The sequence below is a fragment of the Pleurodeles waltl genome, chromosome 11, assembly GCF_031143425.1.
Source record: "Pleurodeles waltl isolate 20211129_DDA chromosome 11, aPleWal1.hap1.20221129, whole genome shotgun sequence".
Lineage (NCBI taxonomy): Eukaryota > Metazoa > Chordata > Amphibia > Caudata > Salamandridae > Pleurodeles > Pleurodeles waltl.
In genome coordinates, this window is record NC_090450.1 from 785,164,523 (window position 1) to 785,188,881 (window position 24,359).

The following is a 24,359-nucleotide window of genomic DNA, read 5'->3' on the forward strand; positions in this document are numbered from 1 at the left end:
TCCTAAAGGCACCTCACAAAATGCTGATCATCTACTCAATGGTCCTTGGAACGATCAATTCAACAGCTTAAAGCCCTCTTGAAGTCCAACTGATGAAGCCTCCCCATCTCTTTTGAGGGAACAATGCTGTTAGGGTGATGGATTGAGGAGACACAACTTTAGGCAAGAAGACCGTGCGAGTCCTTAGCACCAATTTCACTAGGAGAAAGGTGGTGTAGGGTGGCTGTACTGAAAATGCCTGAAATTCATTCATGGAACAAGCTTAAGTGGCAGAAATGAGGAAGACAGTCTTTAAAGTCAGGAAATGCAGTATGCAGCTCTGCATTGTCTTACATGGTGTACATAAGAGAAACATCAAGACCACGTTACGGTCACACTGTGGCATCACAACCTTTTTGGGAGGGAACATACATATGTTAAACCTTTAATAAATAGCAAACAAGTGATTTAAACAAGGACAGGTGGTTCGGAAAACACATAAAAGGCATAAAAAGATGACAAATAACCTTTAATAATGCCACTGTAAGTCCACACTGGGCCAAAAACAAAATATACAATAAAAAAGCCAACAGTTTAGCCTCTAAAGGTGCTATCTTAGCTACTCCACACCAAGCCACAAATCTATCCCAGCACCCAGCAAAAAATTCACTTTGTGGGAGGTCACTTAGCGGCAAGGATGCCCTTCTCTTCAGGTGGCAGATCAAACGTGGTCAATTGTCTCTGCTCAATCTCCATGCACAGAGGTGTAGATTGTGCAGATTCAAGTGAAGCTGGTATGACCAAAGATTCTGTCAATCAGTAGCATGTTCGAAGGGCAAATGGTTATGCCCAGAAGTCCCAGTTCCACACTCTCCTGGTCCAATATGAAGCAACTAAGATGATTTGGGCTCAATCTTTCTTGATCTTTTTCAGAACTTGGGAAGAAGAGGCAGGGTGGAATGCATAAAGGATTTCCCTGTTCCCATCCAGCCAGAACTCATCTCTTAGTGAGTCTCTTTGTGGAAATTCCAACGTGCACACTCTTGAAGATGGCAGGTAGGATTCTCCTCACTGCAGAAAGATGCCCTGTGCTACCTCAGAATGTAGAGGCCTTTAGTAATCTGCCTGACAGCGCTGGCTGAGTTCAATCACCCTAGCTTTCACGGATCCCGCCAGGTGCGGCACCATCATGAAAATGCCTTGATATTCCAGCCAAGTCTAGGAGCAGAGATTCCTGGCACAGGACCTAGGATCCATTCTCCATCCTGCCTGTTGGAGTATCACATTGCAGTACTACTGTCCATGAGACTCTGCACTAGCTTTGCCTTGATGGATGACAGGAAGGCCTTCAACACCGGACAAATGGCCTGCAACTCCAAAAGATTGACATGGAGCTGGGTTTCTGCCAGAATCCTCTGAATTTCACCACCCCCACTTGGCCTTCCCAACTTTCTAATGTCAGACCTGGATTGGGAAGGGAAAGGGGCGTGCCGCTGGTCAAACTGCGGTCAAGCATCCATTACTGCAATTTGTGTGTAGTCCCCTCTGAAATTTGAATGGCATCCAATAGGTTTTCATTGTGCTGGGCCAATTAACCTTCAAATTCCATGGCGAAGCCAGCATTTGCAACCTGGCACAGTTGACAAAGAAGATGCAGTGGGGTAAAAGGCCAAGAGGCTTCAGAGCTGCCGCCAAGATCCAAGATCTTGGCTTAAACATCAAGATCACAGCCCGAATGTCCTGGACTGGTTGTAAAAGCCCTTAACTGCACCATATCCAGGACAGCTTCAATGACAATACTCCTCTGAAAAGGAGCCTGGTGAAATTTCGGCTTGCTGATTATGGACATCAACAATTGCAGAAGGTTCTCAATCATCTGGAGGTGATCTACGACTGACTGTGGTGAGCCTGCTTTTGGCAGCCACAAGCTGGTATCCTCCAACCTCCGAAGATGGGCAGTGAGCACTGGAGGAGCACTGGTGAGGCTAAAAGGGAACATGGCAAACTGAAAATACTCCTGTCTACTCTGAACCTTGGGTAAAAGCTATTAGACTGCATCTGCAGGTCTAAGTACAACATTCTGTTGCTCGAGTCCAGCGCAGACAGAATCTGGACCACAGTGAGTATTCTGAGTTTGATATAAGATGGGCCAAAGCACCAATCCTTTTTTGTCAGAAGTAATGACGGTAGCAACCCTTCCCTATTTCTGAATCTATAACCCTCTCGATGGCTCCTTTGGAAAGTAAAACTCATACTTCTTGAAACATAATGACATAGGGTACTCTGAGATTCAATCTGATGTAGGGGTAAAAGTTGGCGAAGAAGAAGGAAAGGGTAGAGCGTAACCATACTGAACAACTTGAAGGACGTGATGGATAGTCACCCTGGAAGAGCTGGATCCTGCCTCACACAGGGTGGTTGTGAGCCACTAATGGCAAGCTAAAAAGATAGAGGTCCTCATTATGAGTGTGGCAGTCTTAAGACCACCGCACTCGCGGTGGCAGTCTTACCGCCAAGACTACCGTATTATTACATTGGCGGTTTGGCCAAAGCCAAACCGCCACAATGCCTGCAGTACCGCCAGGGCAGTCGGACCGCCAGGCCGGAGGTGAGCACAGCACTGTCGCCTGAACACGTATCCCCACACGTCCGCACACTTTCAAACACCCCCCCCACTCGTCCACACACTTTCAAACACCACCCACTCATCCACACACTTTCAAACACCCCCACTCGTCCACACATTCACAGACACGCACGCCCACTCAGCCATGAACTCTCTCACAAACACCCCAACTTGCTCGCACCCAAACACATACATGAACACCCCATCCACTCACAAACATGCAGACACCCCATTCGCTCACAAACATGTACTCATACAGATACCCCCATTCGCTCACAAAAATGCAGACATCCCTATTCGCACCCACTCATACAGATACCCCATTCACTCACAAACATGCACTCAGACACCGCCATTCACTCACAAACACGCACTCAGACACCCCCATTTGCTCACAAACATACACTCAGAAACCCCCATTCGCTCACAAACATGCACTCATACAGGTCCCCCACCCCTCTGCAAACAAGCACACACACACACACACAGACAGACACCTCCCCATCCCCCCTTTCAGATGGTTCACCTACCTGTCTCTGCGAAGTTGTCGTCCGGGAGGGGATGGGCCTCGGTGTATTCTACCACCAGCACTGCACCACTGTTCAGGAAACCACCAGGCCGTTTTATGTATCATCCTGTTGGCATGGCAGTGCTGGTGGTGGAAATCGCCTCTCTTCTGCCGTTGGCCAGGCCAACGCTGTCAGATTTCCGCACGTAAACGGGTGGAAATTTGAATGATGTTATAATATGGCGGTCTTCTGGCGCCCGTGACTTCGGCGGTCTGTTGAAAAGGCAGCCGAAGTTGTAATGAAGGCCATAGTCTCTACCAATTAAGAAGTTACTGAAGGTAAGTAACTTGTTCATCTGATACCCCGGAGGTGGGTATGCGTACTAATTTCAGACAAAGAAGTCCTGCAGGACTGAATGGGCAAAGTGTCTTTCACAATAGATCTGACTGTCAGGCAGCAATGTTTGGTAAACGTGTGCAGATACCCCGTACTGGAACTCTGCGTGCTAAGGCAGTGGTCATGGCTTTGGCTCTGGCGGAATGAGCGCATAAGCATTTAGGGGGGTTGCTTCTTAGCCAGTGCACAACAGATTTTAATGCAGAGCATGACCCATCTGAAGGTACAAGTTACTTACCTTCGATAACAAAATATCTGGTAGAGACATATTCTAATTGCAGATACCTTACCTTAAAATTTTCCCCCAGGTGTAAGACTGGATCCGGAGATTTTTTCTTCTAGCAATACCATTGTGCGTCAGTTGGTGGCGTTGGTCGACTCCGTGGGTATCGTTAGCATCGTAGTCGTCGTGATGACATCAGGAGTAGAACATAGACGCCGCCTCAGCGCAGTTACGTCAGTTTCTTTTAACGACTTTCCACGCCAAAGCGCAGAGCCGCTAAGAACACTGAGATTGGTGCGCCAGAGCTAAGGACCTGAATGGGGAATCCCTGACCCTAGAAATTAGTTCACAAGCGAGGAGGATGGGTGGGTCGGTAAGAAATCTGCAACTAGAATATGTCTCTACCAGATATTTCGTTACTGAAGGTAAGTAACTTGCACATCTGATAGAGACTTCTAGTTGCAGATTCCTTACCGGCCCACCCATCCTCCCCGCTTGTGAACTAAAGCAATGCCATCCTTGGAGGTGGGCTGTGAACTAAGATCATACTAGAAAGTCCTGCAGGACCGAACGACCAAAGTAGCCGTCCCAACGGACCTGACTGTCCAGGCAATAATGTTTAGCAAATGTGTGCAGGGATGCCCAGGTAGCTGCCTGGCAGATATCCAGGACAGGAACTCTGCATACTAATGCAGTGGAAGCAGCAGTTGCTCTGGTGGAATGAGTGTGCAAGCCCTCAGGCAGTTGCTTTTTGGCCAAAGCGTAGCACATCCTGATGGAAAGAAGTACCCATCGAGAGATGATACGTTTTCGTACCGCTTTCCCTTTCTTGGCACCCACATATCCAACAAAGATTTGATCGTCCACCTGGAAATCTTTAGTACGATTGAGAGAGAATGCCAATGCACTTTTTGGGTCAAGACAGTGGAGCCTCTCCTGCTCATGAGAAGGATGTGGGGGTGCGTTAAAAGTAGGCAAGGTGATGGACTGGCCTACATGAAAAGGTGTAACAACCTTGGGAAGAAAGGAAGCCTTAGTGTGCAACACCACTTTGTCAGGGTGCACAGACAAGTATGGGGGCTTTGAAGAAAGAGCTTGAAGCTCACCCACTCTGCCAGCAGAAGGGATGGCACAAAGAAAGTGAGGAGCCGTAGAGGGCAATTGTGCATAGGCTTAAAGGGAGTACACATTAAGTAAGTAAGGACAAGATTGAGGTCCCACTGAGGCATGATAAATGGAGTGGGAGGAAATAAATGGGTGAGACCTTTAATAGAAGACTTAAAGAGAGAGGGCTGATCAGGTAACCTAAGGAAGGCCGAAATAGCCGCTAAATACCCTTTAAGGGTGCCCAAACCAGAGTCCTGCTGGGCTAAAGAAAAAATGAACAAAGGAACCTCAGAAAGAGGAGCAGAGAGAGGATCAACAGATGTGTTGGCACACCATGCCACAAATTTATGCCAATAGGTGTATACCGTTTTGGTGGAGGGATGCCTCGCTGCCAAGATAACGTCACAGACTTCGGGTGGGAGGTCAAAAGCCTTCAACTGCCGCGGCTCAATCTCTACGCATGAAGGCGGAGATTGGACAGGTTCGGGTGGAGAACTGTCCCCTGCTGCTGCGACAGAAGATCCTCCCAAAGAGGCAGTCTGAGTGGAGGATTGGTGGCCATGCTCAATAGCTCTGGATACCAAACTCTCCATGCCCAGTCCGGAGCCACCAATATAACTTGGGCCCGGTCGTTCCTGGTCTTCTTGAGAACTCTGGGCAGAAGTGGTATAGGCGTAAAGGAGAGCCGAGTTTCACTCGAGACTAAAAGTGTCTCCGAGCAAGTGCCGCCTTGAAAACTCCAACGTGCAAAACAGCTGACATTGCGTGTTCTAGATCTAACCAATGCTCTCCCCACTGCTGAAAGAGACCTTACGCCACCTCTAGATGGAGGCACCATTCGTGACCAGCTATGCATCGACGGCTGAGTTTCTCTGCTCTGGCGTTCAGAGAGCCTGCCAGATATTGAACCACCAGGGTAATGCCTTGATGTTCCAGTCATGTCCAGAGGCGTAGTGCCTCCTGACAAAGGGTCCAGGACTCTACTCCGCCCTGTTTGTTGCAGGACCACATGGTGGTAGTGCTGTCTGTCAACACTTGCACTACTTTCCCTTTGAGAGAGGGAAGAAATGCTTTCAACGCAAACCTGATTGCCTGGAGCTCCAAAAAATTGATATGGGGCCCAGACTGTGCCACAGACCAGAGGCCTCTGATCTCCACCTCTCCCATGTGCCCGCCCCAATCCAGAAGTGATGCATCCGTCACTATGGGTAGATCTGGCTGGGGAAAGGAGAGGGATCTGCCGTGGACCCAATGCGGATTTGAAAGCCACCACTGCAGGTCTTTCGTAGTCCCCTCCGAGATCTGGACCATGTCGGAGAGATTTCCCTGATGCTGCGCCCAGGAACTTCAAGTCCCACTGCAGAGCCTATATATGCCATCTGGCATGTGTTACTAGCAGGATGCAGGAGGCCATGAAGCCCAGCAGCCTCAGAGTCAGTCTCACCGAAACCCAGGATAGAGGCTGAAAGAAGCCCAAAACTGCACTGTGTCCACAACAGCTCCGATGAAAAGGAGCATCTGAGAGGGAGTCAAGCGTGACTTCAGCACACGGATAGTGAACCCCTTAGTGTGCAGGAGGCTCGCTGTAGTCTGAAGGTGGGAGACAACTTTCTGGGGCGAGTCCGCCTTCAACAGCCAGTCGTTGAGATAGGGGAAGACTGAAACCCCTAACCTGTGCAGATGAGCTGCAACCACCGCTATCACTTTCGTGAACACACGAGAGACGCTGGTAAGGCCGAAGGGGAGCACGGTAAACTGATAATGCTTGTGACCTACCATGAATCGCAGGTAAGGTATGTTGGCAGGTAGGATGGAAATGTGGAAATAAGCGTCCTGCAAGTCCAACGTTACTATCCAGTCTCCTGGGTCTAAGGCAGACAGGACCTGAACCAGGGTGAGCATTTTGAATTTCTCCATCTTAAGGAAGTAATTGAGGTCCCGAAGATCTAGGATAGGACGTAAGTCCTTGTCTTTTTTCGGCAGCAGAAAGTAGCGGGAATAAAAACCACAACCCACATTTGGCACAGGGACCTTCTCTATGGCTCCCTTGGCTAAGAGAGCTGCGACTTCCTTGCAGAGAAGTGCCAAATGATCCTCCGGAAGATGGCTGACTGATGGAGGCATGGCTAGTGGGGCAGATTTGAAGGGGAGGGAGTAGCCCCTTTGAACTATCTGCAAAACCCACCTGTCTGTAGTGATGGATTGCCAGTGGGGCAAGTGATGGCGAATCCTGAAGCCAACTGGATTGGAGTGAGGGGACGGACTAGGAGGGTTTGGAGGCTGCAGCGGGGCAGGGGTGGACTGGGCAGACCTCTGGCTCCCTGTCCCACAGCCAGGTGGGATTCTGCATCCCTAGCCAAGCAGCAGCTGAACAGCATGGGTGGCACGGTGGCTGGGATGGGATGCGACAGGGAGCCCCTTCCGTGGTGTCAACATCAGGACTGTGCGCGCTCTACGGGCAACTAGAATGCAAAAACCCAGCACTTTCAAGATAACGTAATTTATGCATTGTGCTGATATGCTGTTGTTTAACCTTTTGCATTGTAGAGTTTAATCCTGAAGGCTTATGTTCAAGGTGCTTATAAATACTGTTCATTTGCAATGTATTGCAGCAGGCTTTCAGAGTGTGTCAGGGTGTGGTCCCTTTCCAGGGCCTTCTAGAAGCTTTCCCTGCAGCATGCGTGGGTGTGGTTTGTGGGCTGGGCCAAGACTATGTATAAGGGAGCCAGCCCAGCTCCACGTGCTCACTATTCAGAGGTCCCGGTGCAGAGCAGCAGCAACTTCCTGAGCTCCTGTTTCGGAGGCCTACTTTGATCTTCCAGGCCTTGCCCTTTCACTTTGTTGGTGATTCTTGATCAGGGTGGTAAGACGGAGGTCGGGCTGGCCCCCGATCCCGTTCTCGCAGGCTTTCGAGTCCTTAGGTCTAACTTGCATGCTAAACAATTTTACTCTTGTGCGCGTGAATGTGCGCTTGGTTTTTTCATGGCATTTACATGCTGACACTCGAATCGGCAAGACGCGCGATTCACTGTTTGTGTGCAATTCATGTTGTTCATTGTGCGCTACCATTCCCTAGCATTTACACAGTAGCATTCGAAACAGCAAGACGCGTGATTCGTTTCTTGTGCTTAATCAGTGCTATTCATTGTTCGCTACCATTTTATTGCATTTACAAGGTAGCATTTGAATCGGCAAGACGTGCAATTTATTTCTTGTGTTTAATTCATGTTATTCCTTGTGCGCTACCATTTCATGGCATTCACATGGTGGCATTAGAATTTGCAAGACGCGCAATTAATTTCTTGTGCTTAATTCATGTTATTTATTGTGCGCTACTATTTCATGACATTCACATGGTGGCCTTCGAATCAGCAAAACGCGCGATTCATTTCTTGTGCTTAATTCATGATTATTCAGTGAGCGCTACCATTTAATGGCATTCACATGGTGGCATTCAAATCGGCAAGATGCGCGATTAATTTCTTGTGCTTAATTCATATTATCTATTGTGCGCTACCATTTCATGACATTCACATGGTGGCCTTCGAATCGGCAAAATGCGTGATTCATTCCTTGTGCTTAATTCATGATTATTCAGTGAGCGCTACCATTTAATGGCATTCACAAGGTAGCATTCGAATCGGCAAGACACAGGATTCATTTCTTGTGCTTAATTCATGATATTCATTGTGTGTTACCATTTTATGGCCTTTACATGGTGACATTCGAATCGGCAAGACGCGTGATTAATTTCTTGTGCTTAACTCATGATGTTCATTGTGCACTACTATTTCATGGCATTTACATCGTGGCCTTCGAATTGGCAAGACACTCGATTCATTTCTTGTGCTTAACTAATGGTGTCCATTGTGCGCAACCATTTCATGACACTTACAATCTCTTGTGGAAATCCGCAATGTGCGCAATTCATGTTTCTGCATTCTAAGAAACTAAAGCGCTAGAATTCTAGATGTTATATTGTATGTGCATAATAAGTCCCTCAAGTACAACTCATATGGTGTTATAGAAATCATTCAGATTATTTCTTTGTCCTCATGCAAAAGACTATGCTTGAATTTGAAAACTTAATTCTAGAAGGTTCTTATGTTTTTAATCCATGTGTAACATTTTATTGAGAGGTTAATTGGAAAGTTGTATTAATCCTTCTTGATTCCTTCACAGGTAATCAGACATTTTGAGGCCTAGTTATTTAGTCCATGTTTAAGTTATCCATGTTTCCAGTATGACAATGCTTAGAATCATAGTCTAGTAATGATTAATATGATATAATCTTGATATTTGTGTGCTTTAACCTTTTTGCTTCCTACAGGTCTTTTTCCCAGATGTTCCCTACCTAATCCCTTTTTCCCCACTTGGACTCTCTTAGACTCTGTGACATTCTAATCAGAGTATTGGAGCTGTCTTGTGGTGGACGTGATGGGAACGTGCGCAGACCCCGAGGATCTGGTGACTCTGACATGTGGCCACAAAGGGGCGAAAGGTGGACTGTTAGGGGCGAGGGGCAGTGGAAAGGCCAAGAAACCGAGCCGTAGCCCAGGAGTCCTTGAACCTCTCCAGAGCAGAGTCCGCCTTGACTCCAAAGAGACGAGAGCCATCAAAGGGCATGTCTATAAGAGACTGTTAGACATCCTCCGAAAAACCATAAGTACGCAACCAGACATGGCACCTCAAGGCCACAGTTGTCGCAACTAATCTGCCTAGAGAGTCGGTCAGAAGGGAATGCTCCTGAGGAAGAGGAAGCCAGGATGACAAGACTCTCAGGCGTAGGGTGTTGGGACAAGAATTTAGTGTCGTTCGGGGCGGGCAGATGGTGGCGTGGGATAATCATGTTAACAGGAGTCCCTGTGTTGGGTTTGGACGAAGTACCCAAGAGGACATCAGTGAGGGCTGCATTGAATGGCAGAAGGGGCTCAGATGTGGAAGCCCCTGGCTGAGGCACCTTTGCCAGGAGATTTGACTGACCTGTACAGTAGGCAGCTAAAGGCCAAAGACCTCAGCCATTCTACTGACCACCATAGAATAAGTTGCTCCCTCCGCCATAGCCACGGTAGGAGGAGACAGCATGCCAGCGTCTGGAGAAGTGTCCAGGCCACTGGCCTTGCCCAACTCCTGTGTCCAGTCCAAATTAGGGTCATCCTGGTATTCATGAGGGTCCAGGGACACCTGCAATCCTTTCCCGAATTCGTACCGATAAAAAAAGGGTCCAAATCTGACCTGAGGTGAGTAGGCCCCAATTGAAGACAGAGACGGCATAGGACGATGCCGTTCCAACTCCAAGTCGTCGGGGATTAGGATCGAGTCGATGGTGGGCACCACCGACATCAGGAGCGTCGACAATCGAACCGGCACCGGGGAGGGTCTCAGTGGGACGACCGGCGTCGGTGCAGATCCGACAGCGTATCCAGAGGTGGCCTCAGTGGCCGGAGCCGAAGCTGGCAGTGTGGAACCCGAAGGCCCCCCCGACAGAACCCCTTGGGCCCGAAGGCGATGTAGCGGGGTTGTTCTGTCCGAAAATGAGGCGGATGGCCTCATTAAACTCTTTCAATTGGGCAGAGGTCGCTCCGGCTCCTGGAAATTCAGGGAAGCACAGAGTGGACCCAGAAGCAAGCTCCGAAGACGGAGACCTCGAGCCTTGATTCTCCTCCTGCGTTGCATCCTTCGAGCGATGGGGTGAAGTCGAAGGGTGATGGGACCGCTTTGACTTCTTCTTCTTCTTATCTGGGCCCGAAGACTTAGAAGAAGAATAATGGTGGTGGCTCCGCAAGCGGTCTCAAGACTTCCTCCTCCAGCAAGACTGGGGCCTATGCTGAGTCGAGCACCGGGCTGCCATGAGCTTGAGGGACCGCTCCCTCATGTCATTCAGGTGCATGGCCTGGCACTCGGAGCACAACTTCGGGCCATGGTCGTGCTCCAAGCATCACAAACAGACCCAATGCGGATCTGTCACCGACATCATGCAGTGACAGGTCTCGCACAGCTTGAAACCGGTCTTTGGGGACATCTCAATGCACCAAAAAAACTCGACAGAAGGGTCGAAATCGGTCAAAAAGAGACCAGGGTAGCACTCTCTGGATCAGCGCGTGGCACGGAAAGAAAGTAACTGACGTCACTGCACTGAGGCGGCATCTATGTACTACTCCCAATGCTCGAAGAAAAAAATTCCTGGATCCAGTCTGACGCCTGGGGAAAAATTCCAAGGTAAGGAATCTGCAGCTAGACGTCTCTATCAGATATGGTCCTTTTTTTTTGCACAGCACAACCCCTTTTAGCTCTGAAATACCCCAAGAAGAGTTGATAGTCCACCCAGAATTCCCACATGCGGTCAAGGTAGAACGACAACGCTTGTTTGGTGTCCAGAGGATGGAGATGCACCTCATCCTTGGAAGGGTGAGGTGCAGCGCAGAAATTAGGTAAGGTGATGGACTGACCTACATGAAGGAGCATGCCCACACCTGCATGATCTTCTTCCGAAGAAAGGAGGCTCACGTGCAAAGCACCACTTTATCAGGATGAATAGATAAATAGAGCGGCTTAGATGACAAGGCTTATAGCTCACGAACTAGTCGGGCAGATGTTACAGCCACGAGGAAAGCCGTTTTGATGGTGAGCAATAGAAGGAGAAAATTGTGAAGTGGCTCAAAGTAAACACACATCAAGAATGGAGAACTAGATTCAAGACCCACCGAGGCATGATGAAAGGAGAAAGGGGGGAAAATGGACTTAACCTTTCAAGAACCTATGTACAATAGGAGAGTTGAAGAGAGAGGGTTGATCAGGCAATCTCAGAAACACAGGGATGGCAGAAAGATTATCCTTAAGAGTGTACAGAGCAGAGCCCTGCTGGACAAGAGATAGAATAAAGGGAAGAACCTGAGAAAAGTGGGCAGAAAAGGGATCAACATTTCTGGTAGAACACAAAGCCACAAATTTCTTCCAATGGAAGGTGTATACCGTCTTAGTGGGAGAACGCCTGGCTCTCAAGATGACATCACAGACTTTGGAAGAAAGGTCAAAAGCTGTCAACTACTATCGCTCAATCTCCACGCAAGAAGGCAGAGACTGGGCAGGTTTGGAAGGAGAACCCTCTTCTGCAACAGATGATCCTCCTGAAGGGGCAGCCTGAGTAGAGAATTGATGGCTATGATCAGTAGCTTGGGATCCCACACTCTCCTTGCTCAATGCAGGGCCACAAGGATGACTTGGACCCGGTCGTTCTTGATCTTCTTGAGAACTTGGTGCAGGAGTGGTATGGGCGGAAAGGCATCAGGAGGCCTGAACTCCACTCTAGATGAAGTGTCAGCAAGCGACAGCCACCTTGGAAACTCCAGCAATGAAAACAGCCTGCTTTGATCGTTCGTGGCAGAGGCGAACAGATCTTACCAAGGGTCTCCCACTGCTGAAAGGGATCTTGCGCCACCTCCGGATGGAGATGTCATTCATGATCGGCTAAGCAACTGTGGCAAAGTTTGGCCACCCTGGAGTTCAGAGAACCTGCCACGTGTTGATCCACAGGAAAATGCCATCATTTTCCAGCCATGTCCATTCAGAGATACAGTGCCTCTTGACATAGGGTCCACGACTCCACCCCACCCTGTTTGCTGCAGTACCACATGGCAGTGGTGTTGTATGAACACCTGCACAATCCTTCCCTTGGTGGAAGGCCTTCAATACTAGTCGGATCTCCTACAACTCCATAATCGGGATGTGGAGTCCCGACTCCACCAGAGACCAGAGTCCTCTGACCTCCACCTCTCCCAGATGTCCCCCCCATCCCAGGAGTGACACATCTGTCACTACTCTGTGTTCTGGATGGGGAAGGGAAAAGGTTCTGCCTCTGACCCAATTGCCGTTTTTTAGCCATCAAATGAAAGGGAGCATCTGAGAGGGAATCAGGTGTGACTTTGACATGTTTATAGTGAACCCCAGCGAGTGCCAGACGTCTGCCATAGTCTGAAGGTGGGAGATAAAGGCCTGGGGCAAGCCTGCCTTCAACAGCCAGCTGTTGAGATTGGGGAAGACTGGAACCCCTGATCTCCGCAGATGAGGTGCAACCACTGCCATCATTTTGGTGAACAACCGAGCGGCCCTGGCCAGGCCAAAAGGGAGCATGGCAAACTGAAATTGCTCATGGCCGACTGTGAACTGCAGGTAACGCCTGTGGGCAGGCAGGATGGGAGTGTGAAAATATCTGTCCTGTAAGTCCAACTCTACCACCCAGTCTACTGGGTCCAGGGCAGAAAGAACCTGAGCTAGTGTGAGCATCTTGAATTTCTCCTTCTTGAGGAAGTATTTGAGGGACATCAGATCTAGCATAGGATGAAGCTGTTCATTCTTCTTCAGTGCCAGAAGGTGGTGGGAATAGCAATCACAATCTACTTCTCGAGTTGGGGCCCTTTCTATAGCTCCCTTGGCCAAGGGAGCCCAACTTCCTTGCAGAGAAACGAAATTGGCTAAACCCACTACTCCAATGTTATGGACTGCCAGTGGAGCAGGTGGTGGTGTATCGTGCTGCCAACTGGGTTCCTTTGATCGTAAAAGGGCAGATTAAGAGGGTTTGGAGGCTGCAGCTGTGGGGATTGGGGCAGACAGACCTGACCTCTTGCAGCCTGCTCCACAAGGTCTAACTACGAGAATACTTACCATGCCCTCAGTCACACAGGGGCTGAGGCACATGTGCGGCAGGGTGGCTGGGTGGATACTGATGCAGCAGGTAGCCCCTTCTGTAGCTACAAAAGGTGTGAAAAGTGGACTGGGGTGGTGAGGGACTGAAGATAAGCTCAAAGCCTGCTTTGTTTCCAAAGGATTGGGAGCCATTAAAGAGCATGTCCATCAAAAAAGACGTGACATACCCCGAAAAGCCAGTAGTGCTTTGCCAGGTGTGGCACCTAAGGGCTAATGTCGATGCAACAGCTTTGCCCAGCAGGTCGGTCATGTTGAGTCCACAATGAATTGTAAACTTTTCTGCACCTCTCTTGTCTGATCCTGGAGGAGGCATGGGCTGTGCTCTCCTAAGCTGTGACAAAAGCAGCGCTTGAGCAACTGTTTCACACAGAGCGTGGGAGTAACAGCCTAAAAGGTAGGCAGCATTCACAGACGGCAATGCCAGGTTGCCAGAAGAAAATACATTCTTCCCAAGTGTGTCCAGTCTCTTTGATTCCGTGCCTGGTGGAGCGGTAAGGAAAGTACCAGGGTTAACATGGGAGGTGGAGAAAAGTTGGGTCCCCCGGAGTGGTGGCAACGGGCAATTGACCTATTCACAGGAGCCTGTGTTGGACTTGGACCAGGTACCCAAAAGGACATCTGTAAGGGCTTCATTAAATGGGAGGAACGGTTCAGATGGGGAGACTTCTGCCTGAAGTCTTGACAACCACCAACGGCAGCTAAAGGTCTAGGACCTCTACCACCGTCTACATCACCACTGGAAAAAATGTTCCATCCTCCATAGCCACGGTAGGGGGGAGAAAGCATGGCAGTTTCTGGGTAAGTGTCAGGCCACTAGCTTCACACAGTTCCTCACACCAGTCCATAATCTGAACATAAGGCAAGAGTTCCTCATGGTCCAGTGACCCCTCCCATTCCTTCCTGAGTCATAATCCATAGGAGTAGGGCTCAGGCTCCAATCTGGGAGGCAAGGCTCCTGATAACGCCAGATATGGTGTTACGCAACACCCCACTGGCCCCTTGGAGGAGTCAGGTATCAGAATTGGGATGACTTTGCCAGAGGGTACTAAGAGCACTGGCATTGGGACCGGCACCAGGGAAGGTCGAGGTAGTACGAACGGCGTTGTTCTGGACCAGGAACAGATCTTTGGTGCCCAACTGGCACCGAGGGATAAAGCTGCCAGCATGGAACCAGAAGGGGCCCCTGTTGACCCTGTGGGACTTGAAGGTGCGCCGGAGAGTCTGCCCACCCAAATATGAGGCCCATAGAGTCATAAAGTTCTTTAAGGTGGGCGGGGTCGCTCCGGCTCCCGAAAACTCAAGGAGTGGAGTCCAGGCGCAGGCTCAACCTCTGAGCGAGGCCTAAAATGCAGACACTCCTGTGTCTCATCAGGTAACGAACATAGAGAAGTTGAAGAACGCTTTGCCATCTTCTTCTTCTTTTTGTGCCGGGACTTACCCAAATGTCCAGATGACTTGGAGTGAGATGATGACCTCGTATTTCGCAACCGATCCTGGGACCTTCCTCTCGACTGGTACCCTGGACGGCATGCAGTCGTATGAAAAGCCACCATCAGCTGTAGGGACTGCTCCCCCAAAGCCTTAAGGTTTAATGCGTGGCTGATGGAGCATAACTTTGGGTCGTGGTCACCACAGGCAAATAAGATGCGGGGTCCCATCACCAACATCCGCCGGTGAAAGGTGCTGCATGGCTTGAAGCTGGCCTTCTTCAATGAAATCATACCACACAAGGAGGAAAACCAGAAAAACAATTGCCAAATCATTGAAAAAGTAGAGTCAAAAAGTGACTGAAGGGGAAGCTCTTCCTAGATCTGCACTGACTGGCCCGGAAAAAAAGAATTGACGTCAGCGCCCCTAGGGGGCACATACATAGGTGCTGCGGATGTCACTTCTGGCACAGAGGACATGGATGAGGCATTTGAAGCTGAACAGCGCCACCTACCAGTGCACAGGGGTACTGCTTACAAAAAAAAATCCCTATCCAGTTTGATGCCTGGGTGAGAAATCTGCAGCTATAAGTCTCTGTCAGGCAAAAATGTATATTTATTAGTGCAGAATCACAGACCTACTGCACATCTAAATTGTGAGGAAATCACTCTTCTTTAAAATAAAGGTTCTTAAATAAGTAAGCAAACACAATTATGTTAAAGGTGCCAAGTCAACAATACTTTTAGCAGAAAAGAATGGTGACTGCTCAGTGCCACCTCTCTTTCATAAAGGGTTTTCAGTCAGTTCAGCCTTACGCAGATCTGATATAGAGAGAGAGGGATGATCTATGTTCAATTAAGAGATCTGTGGTTACCATGTTTACTGTAGGCTGTCTCAACCACCAAAGAAATAAGGAGCCAGAGAAGAAAATAAAGTTGAGACTGCATGGTGAAAACTCAGCCCACAATCACATAAAACCACCAACTGAAAAAAAAATGAAAAAACAAACACAGAAAGGAAAATGTCTGAGAAGACATAAGAAAGATTGAAGATTTTTACACATACAAAAACACAGTTACTAGCTAGGACAAATCATCTCCCGCCAAGGTTTTGCTAACTGCAGTAGCTCAATTAATTGCTTAAATCCATCAATGGTTGAACGGCCCTGAGGCTGATGGATTTAAACTTTTTCAAACTATATTTATTGCCCATAGGCCCTATTATGTATAAGGCTCACTGCACTGGTCTGTGCCTCTTTGCGAATTTAACTGAAAGCGCCATACTCAGACTTGATCAGTGTGTCATAATGTTCTACTTCCAGTGCGGTGCAAGTTCGCACACCTACCCTGGAGCCAGTGTGTTAGTAAAAGGCAGAATGGATGTTAAAGCAGCCAGTATGATTTACATAGTGCAACCTGGCCTTATTTTCAAAGGATGACAGAGATTACCTGCAGGCATTTGCAAATCTTCCCGGGATCACCCTTGGGGTGGGTGAACTGGATGTGTTCCACCTTTATGTGGTGTGCGGTCAGTGTGCCTCTTACGGGTCCTTTGCTACTGTACTCCTATATATGAAATATAGCACAAACACAGCGGCAAAGTGTTACCTCGGTTGAGTGCAATCCCGTCCCATGCAAATAGGAGAATGCCCACTAGAGAACATACTGACACACCTGCATAGCAGATGGGACTGCACATGTGCGGGCAGCCCTTCTGTAATACCAAGGTGCGGCAGGGTGAAAAAAGTGGGTGAACACGCCTGTGGCTCCATGGCACTGTGTGTAACACGGCCCTAAGTGTCTTGCAGACCAGAGGTGCCCTCTTATAGTGATAACAACAGCCGACTCACCAGTTTCTGGACTGTGAATTGTGCCGAGGTTTGCCAATATCCTCTGTCATCTGGGCTTTCCACCTTGATATGGAAGCCGGAGGCTGTAGCTATGGCCACACCTTCTGAGTCCAGGGCCAATGCCTGTATCTTTTGATTATGCTGGTAATGATGCACCGGCTCCCGTCCAATCATTAAACTCCAGACATCAACGGTACCTGGAGAGAGAGAGAAAAACAAACGGGACTGTAGTAAACTACTTGCTGACCACAGCCTTGGTAGTGGGTGGCTTTCCCAAATACTGTCTTCCTTCCAACCTTTATTTCTTCATTTCTGTTAATGTCAACTTCGTTTTCCTTTCTTTTTGTTGTTTCTATGCCACTAAGGGGCTATACTTCAGAGAATACTATAAACGCAGCGGTGACTTAAATGTTTTACGTAAAGGTTTCGCTATCCATAAACTTACATTTTCCGTCTTATATGCACGCTCTTTGGTTAATTTGCTCAGAACTGCAATTTTAAAATAGCCTGCGCGCATAAATAATAAGAATAGTAGAGGAATGAAAAGTGTTGTTTGTTTTAATAAAGAAACAAACAAACACAGTATTCGTTCTTGAAAGGATGCTACCAACACATTTTAGCCAGCAGGCCAACACATAACTTCTTTAAACTTTCAGGTTTCAGGAAAGCAAAAGTGTATTATGTATGTACTCCGTGTGAATGAACTGCATTTTACAATTAGTAGTATGCACTAATGCAGTAAGTCCGAACCTTGAAGAGAGGAAAAGGGGTGCTAATTTGCTCTTTGTAACCGATATTCGGAGCAATTACCTGAGATAGGAGAAACACACAGGGCCTTATTTAGACTTTGACCGAGGGGGTTACTCCGTCACAAACGTGAGTTATAGCGTCCGCCCTATTACAATCCTATAATGGCCTATGGAGATCATAATACGATGGACAGGATATCCGTCACGTTTGTGACAGAGTAACCCGTCCGCCAAACTGTAAGTCAGGCCCATATTGTGAGTGACGTGCATTTTGCCATACCTGCAAAGTTATATCACCTCTCGCTATCTAAAACGTAACCCAACTAACACAGAATTTCTCCTCTGGTATACAAAAGATGATATACCACCAGTTTCCTTCTTATAGCACACTTTTATTAAGTTTTGCAAGGGAAAATCTTTTTTTACACTCAAACCAAATAAACTGTGCAGGCCCCTTATATCAACCCATCACATAATTCACCATGTTTAAACATTGTTTTTTTTTCCCCCTTCAAAACACGCTTTCTGTGTGTCGGCGCGTTGGGTGGTGGTTGTGGCGGGTGGGGGAGCATAGGTCGATGACTTGGCACCTGCCTCAACACTACTCTCTTTTATTGATGTGCGCCCCTTCTTAGCACCCCATAAGTTATACTACCACTCAGCTCCTGCTTGTCCTTCTCTTCCCTCAATCCAAACCGAATTCAACCGCAGACTCGAGCTCTCGCGGATTTAGGTGGTCACACCCTTCTTTCAGCCGCATGCGCTGATCCATACATATACAGCAGTTCTTTTGGCTTGAGCAGTGTGCAGCTCCCCATCCGCATGCTGTGCCCTTTTTTCACTTTCACTACCCAAGGTGTCAGGTGTATTGTTCACTAGTGTCCTGTTACCCTTTCTCCCAGCACCATTGTTTCTAAGGGAAGCCTCAGGAATGTTCGTCCCATCACTTGCACTCAAGGCAAGTGTGTGACTCTTTACCAAAATTCCTGAATTTGTGGCAGATCATGTTTCTCATTGTGAGAAATTAGGTCGTTGGTTGACTGAGGTGTGAGCCCTGGTCAAGCAGCAACTACAATCCTTGTCAGATCTAAGGCACAAGCAAACCCCAAATTAACCTGTGCTCTGCCCCTGAAAGCTTGGCAAAGAGCAGTCAGGCCCAACTTTGAGGCAATGTGTAAAGTATTTATTATACAGTACTTCACAAAGTAAAACAATGAAAACACCACACAAAAATGATCCCACACCAAGTTATAAAAATAGACCAAAATGTAATAAAACAAGACAAAAACGGCAAAAGTAGAACTGAAAATATGCATTTTTAAAGACCTTGGTGAAAACAGTACCAAAAAGCACAAAGTGCCAACTTGGGAAATCTGGACGCGCTGAACCAGGTCAAAGTTGCACTTTCAAGCCGACCGCGAAGGGGAGTAGGTCGGATACAATCCCTAGATTAGCCCTACTGAAGTTTTACCATCTCAAAGCAACACTAAGAGTCCTGTTTGCATTGGAAAGGGCCTTGTGGGCAAGAAGAGCCTTGCAGGAGGCTATTGGTGTATTAAGAAGAGCAGGCACCCCGGACAGGAAGGCTGGAGCTTTGCACTGGTGGTCCCTGAGAAAAGCAAAGAGTCAGGCTGGAGGATCTTAGCGCAGAATCCCTGTGAAAGAGGCGAGGTCTTGGTGCGAACAGGCCCATTCCCTGTTTGCACGAGCCCAAAAGCTTGATTTAAACTTGCTGAGCCACACCAAGGGTCCAGAACCTAGGGCACCACGTGGGGGTCAGGAACTTGCTGCAGCTGGGTCCAGAGGGTGGTTCAGGATGCTGGGGAGCCTTTTATGTCTCTAAGGCTCAGACCAGGAGGCCAGCAGACTAGCCCTTGGAGTCACCCTGGGAGCTCTGGGTTCAACATGATGTTGCAGGCCCAGTTGTTCTTCCTCAAGCAAGAGGGCAGCGTTCGTTCGGAGTAGCAGTATAGCAGAGTAGCAGCCCTTTCAGCAGACAGCAGTTCATCTTCCTGGCAGAGTATCCACAGGTCCAGAAGTGTACTGAAGAATTTGTGACTGAGGTCCAGCATTTATACACAGTTGTGCCTTTTGGAGAAGGGGGGAGCTGATAGAGGCAAGACTTTGAAGTGCACAGGTGCCCTGTCTTCTGTTTTGCTTTACTTTTGATTGAACCAAAATATACTCACTGAAAGGAGTCGACAAGATTCTCTGGAATCCACTTCTTAATCTGAAGAAGACATTTATTATAGCTCTTCGCAAGGTTCATGAAGGAAGGCTTGAATAGCAAAAAGTGTACTTTTAAAATGTGCAACAATGAAGTAAGACCATATATAAAGAATCTTCAATCTATAGACAGCAAATATATACATGCACAAATACAAACACTGATACTGATATATGTATATATATTAATACACAATGCAAAGCAAATAATTAATAAAAATGCATCACCGCAGGTCCTGTCAGGTGCTTCATCTTTCTCATGCCAGCAAGCTGATGAGCCGGTTCGACTGCGAGAAAGAGATCTCCGCCCTCACGGGAAATCTATATCAGGCATTCAACGTCTGAATCCTGATTGAGGTCTCTGAATCTGCTACTGTCGATCAGGGTCTTCTTTTATATCTTAAAAAAACGGAGAAGGAGCTTTCTGGAAAACCCCTCCCATTGAGAAGTATTAAAAAAATGCTGGCTAGTTTAGGTAAGCTTTGAAAGAAACACGTTGGGAATTGGCCAAAATCCCAAGGCGTCCCTCCCAAAGTCAAACCGTTCCCTGCTGTACCATAAACATCAGTCTAGTACATCCTTATTGTGCTGACTGACTACCTCCTCCATATTATGTTCTAGCTCTTTGGTGATATGTCCTAGCTCTTCAGTGAGAAAGAGAATGCGCAGAAATAGAAAACACGTTCCATAACATGTTTGTACAGAAAAGTACTCGCACCTCTAATGTAGCAGTGAAGCTGAGGCTAAGCTGAATACAAAATGGAGTCTGTAACTGGTGACCACTAATGTGACAGTGGGCAGCTAAGCCAAGTGCAAAGTGGTGCAACACGAGGTCAGTGGTCAAAATGCAAATATCACTACACCTTTCTGGCCCTGGCTCCAGTCTAACTACTAGGAGTTTGCAGACTCTTGTGTGGTGATAGGACACATCCTATTCAAGTGTAAGTGGGATTGGGCCCAGCTCCTCCCTCCCATCCTGCTAGCGATGGCCCATCCAGTCACACCTAAGTTACCCATTGTGTGTGGCCATCTAAGAGGAATACAAAGTCTGTCAGCTACACCCAGTCATATGACTCGGAGACAGGCTGCTGACTAAGACAAGAAAATGCCAACATTCTAAAAGTGTCAATTTCAGAATTGCAATTTAAAATCCGACTTCACCATAAGTTAGGATTTTAAATTGTCATTCCAGAGACACCAAACATTAACGGATTACCTTTTCCCAGTTGGAAATTACACCTAAAATACAAAAAGGTAACTCCAATGTTATGCTGTAGGAGAGGTGGGCCTTGAAGTAGTGAAAAAGAATGTAAGAGTTTTTCACTGCCAAGACATGTAAAACTTAAAAGTACATGTCCTACCTTTTGAATACATTGCACTCTGCCCTCTGGGCTGTCCATGGCCTACTTTAGGGGTGACATATATGTATTAAAAAGGAAGGTTTGGGCCTGCCATGTTGCCAGGTCGACATGGCAGTTTAAAACTGCACAAACACACATACTGCAAAGGCAGGCCTGAGACATGTTAGAGGGCTATTTAAGTGGGTGGCATAACCAGTGCTGCTGGACCTCTAGTAAGATTTAATTTACAGGCCCTGGGCACAGGTAGTGCCACTTTACTAGGGACATACAAGCAAATTAAATATGCCATTTGGGTATAAGCTGAACTAAGATGTTTTAATGAGAGAACACAAGCACTTTAGCACTGGTTAGCAGTGGTAAAGTGTACAGAGTCCTAAGGCCAACAAAAACGAATTCAGCAATAATTGGAGGAGAGAAGGCAAAACGTTTGGGAATGACCCTGCAGTAAAGGCCAAGCTCAACACTCACTCAGATGAATAATGTCTTCAGCTACCCTGCACCTGCCATATCTCCAACCTTGGAAATTCAAATAAGGTCCCATTGTCTGGATGCCGGCCCTCTCAATCAGCTATATTTCCAACTCTTTCAATAATGCTACTTTCAGAAGTGGTGTTTTATGTGTGAAGATATTTTTCCACCCTATAACTATGATGGCCATCTTCCACAACAAGTATTGACCTCTGGCCATTGGAAGTGATATTGAACCTCTACCCCAAAAATGAAGAATAAATATTTTGGTGCCTCATGGAGTCGGTTCAATCTGATTGAGGACATTCTGTGAGGGCACTCATTCAATTAGTATCTGGAGGTGGGATGCTCAGTAATATTTCCATACCACGAGCAGCCTTTCACCCACATTGTAAACTGATCAGTCAAGTACCTTCAGTACAATTTGTGATAAGCATCAATATCACATAAGGCTCAACTCTTTCTCCAGTACCTTTAAGAAGGTGCCTGAATCCACATACAAAGGATTCTTTAAGACACAAGTATATTTGGGGAGAACATTCCTTTTGAAATGTGCTGCTGTTCCCAACAGTCAGAGGTGTAGTTTTCACCATATCTTCCATAACTCAACCACAATGGGGTGATGCTGTGTTAAAGGAAGGTATCTTTTCCCCTTGTGACATCTCACATCTCTTGTCGAAACATTTAAATACCTCCTCGCATGTGTCAATGCCCCTCTACATCAGGTATTCCACTTCCGTTTTGCTGATTATCAGTACTGCGGATGTGGACCAACTGATCCGATATAGCAAATCCTCTACATAATTGTTGAGAGTAGGCACTGTGTCTCCTGGATCTGTCGTGTCTAGAAACATATCATCTGCGTACAGTGATACTCTATCCCTGGCCTCTTCTCTGGCTTTAAAATCCTGCAACAGGGATGTCCCTCTCACCCAACAGATTAGTGATTCAATCACCATGGTGAACAGAAGCCAAAAGAAGGAGCATCCCTTTCTCATACCTCTACTCAATTAAAATAACTTACAGAGTAAACCATTAACCTTTACTGCCGCTGTAGGCTCTGTGTAGAGCAACCTCCCCCAAAAACAGAATTTAAGGCCTATCTCCAAACGGTTGCATGTGTGTAAAAAGACCTACTGTTCCAGAAAATTTAACCTCTTTTCAACATCCTTGGAAAGAATTGCTAGCTGCTCTTCCATCCCGCTTGCTAACAGAAGTCAGTTGAGGATCCTTCATATGATCAGTCTTGTTGAACTCCTATGTAGGAAGCCTGACTGGTCTGAATGTTAGTGAAGGTAAGCCACCTTTAGCTTCAACCCAAGGTGTCCAACAGGTCTGCATTTTAGCCCCTTTCCTGTTTCTCATCTATTTAAATGGATTAGAAACCCACTTACAACAAAAGAAATTGAATTTCTCAAGGGCATGTACTCGCTTCATTCCCATGCCTCTCTATGCAGACAATATTGTCCTTCTAGCAAGGATCACAAATATCCTACAGAAAGTTTTGGATGCCTTTGTTGATTTTATGTCATCCCTAGACTTCAAAATTAGCCATCAGAAATCTTTCATACTGGTCTGTGAGCCACAAAATAGTCCCAACCTTTCCACATTCAGGGAGCCCCAGTTACAAAAGTAATGTGTTTCTGTTATCTGGAATTCTCCTCTAATACACAATTAAATTGAAACCCATTGTTGGTGTTGAGGGTGCAACAAACAAATAGAGCTACTGAAGCGATCTTTTGTTTCACGGCCAAATTAGGCAATGGAAGGAAATTACTGTTTTATATAAAGCTCATCGTCTTTCAATTGCCACATATGGGGATGGAGTGTGAGGGTATTGTGACTGCTCAAGAATTACATTTTTTGGAGAACAGCTTCATTTAAAGACTTTTAATGTTTCCGCAGAGAGCTTCAACTTTCTTTTGTCACTCAGAGGTGGCATTAAATATGTAGTGGGCTGCCTGGACCTGCCCCAATATTATTCTGATTAAAAATTTGGCAAACACCGGAATTGGAATTTCCAAAATATATTCTTCAGGACTGTCTGGCCTCGGACAATTCAGAGTCCATATCCTGGCTTGGGTATGTGAAGACTACTTTGAGTGGGCTGGGACTTATGGGTTTTTGAAAGATCCAGCTCCAATTCCATGCTCAGCTAGAACCTAAATAAAGTCAGTCTACCGCGAACAGTCGCAGCTTAAACGCCGGTATCAAATCACCCAGCTTACCTCTTTAGACGAACTACCATGCTATTGGATTTAGCCAAGAGATGAAATACTTTTTAACTTTTTTTCACTGAAGACCCACAATACAGATTCTACTTGAGTAGGCTCTGTCTGAGGACTTTGCATTTTCTTTCAGCTTTTCCAGTTCAAGGAGGATGGTTTAAGCCCCCACCCCCAACCATTGTGGTAATACTTCTAGACAATCCATATTGCACTTTTTACTCTTTTGTGCACTTTATAAAACAGTAAGATCGACTTTTTTTTTACTTCCACTTTTGCGTTTGTGCTGTTTTAGTTCTTATCAGAAAGGTTTTAGATTTTTATTAAATATTGATTCACCAGAAATTTGCCATGCTGTTGTTTTATCAGAGGGGCATTTCTTATAAGGAAGAGATACTGCTAACCGGACTCCCACTTGAGGAAGGCTAGGGATTTGTTTAATAGCGTAGAGGTACTTGTTTTTAGAAAATGTTTTTAGAAAATGTTTTTATTGGCCTAATGTTTGAAATG

General features: G+C 46.9%; 1 protein-coding gene across 1 annotated transcript in view; it reads right to left on the bottom strand.

Annotated features, from left to right (window-relative positions):
* FBXW8 (F-box and WD repeat domain containing 8) overlaps window positions 1-24,359 on the bottom strand; it is a 484,866-nt gene that overhangs the window by 149,698 nt on the left and 310,809 nt on the right. The window contains exon 6 of the mRNA XM_069214505.1: window positions 16,821-17,017. Coding sequence (XP_069070606.1) covers window positions 16,821-17,017 — 197 coding nt within the window. The remainder of the gene's footprint in view (window positions 1-16,820; window positions 17,018-24,359) is intronic.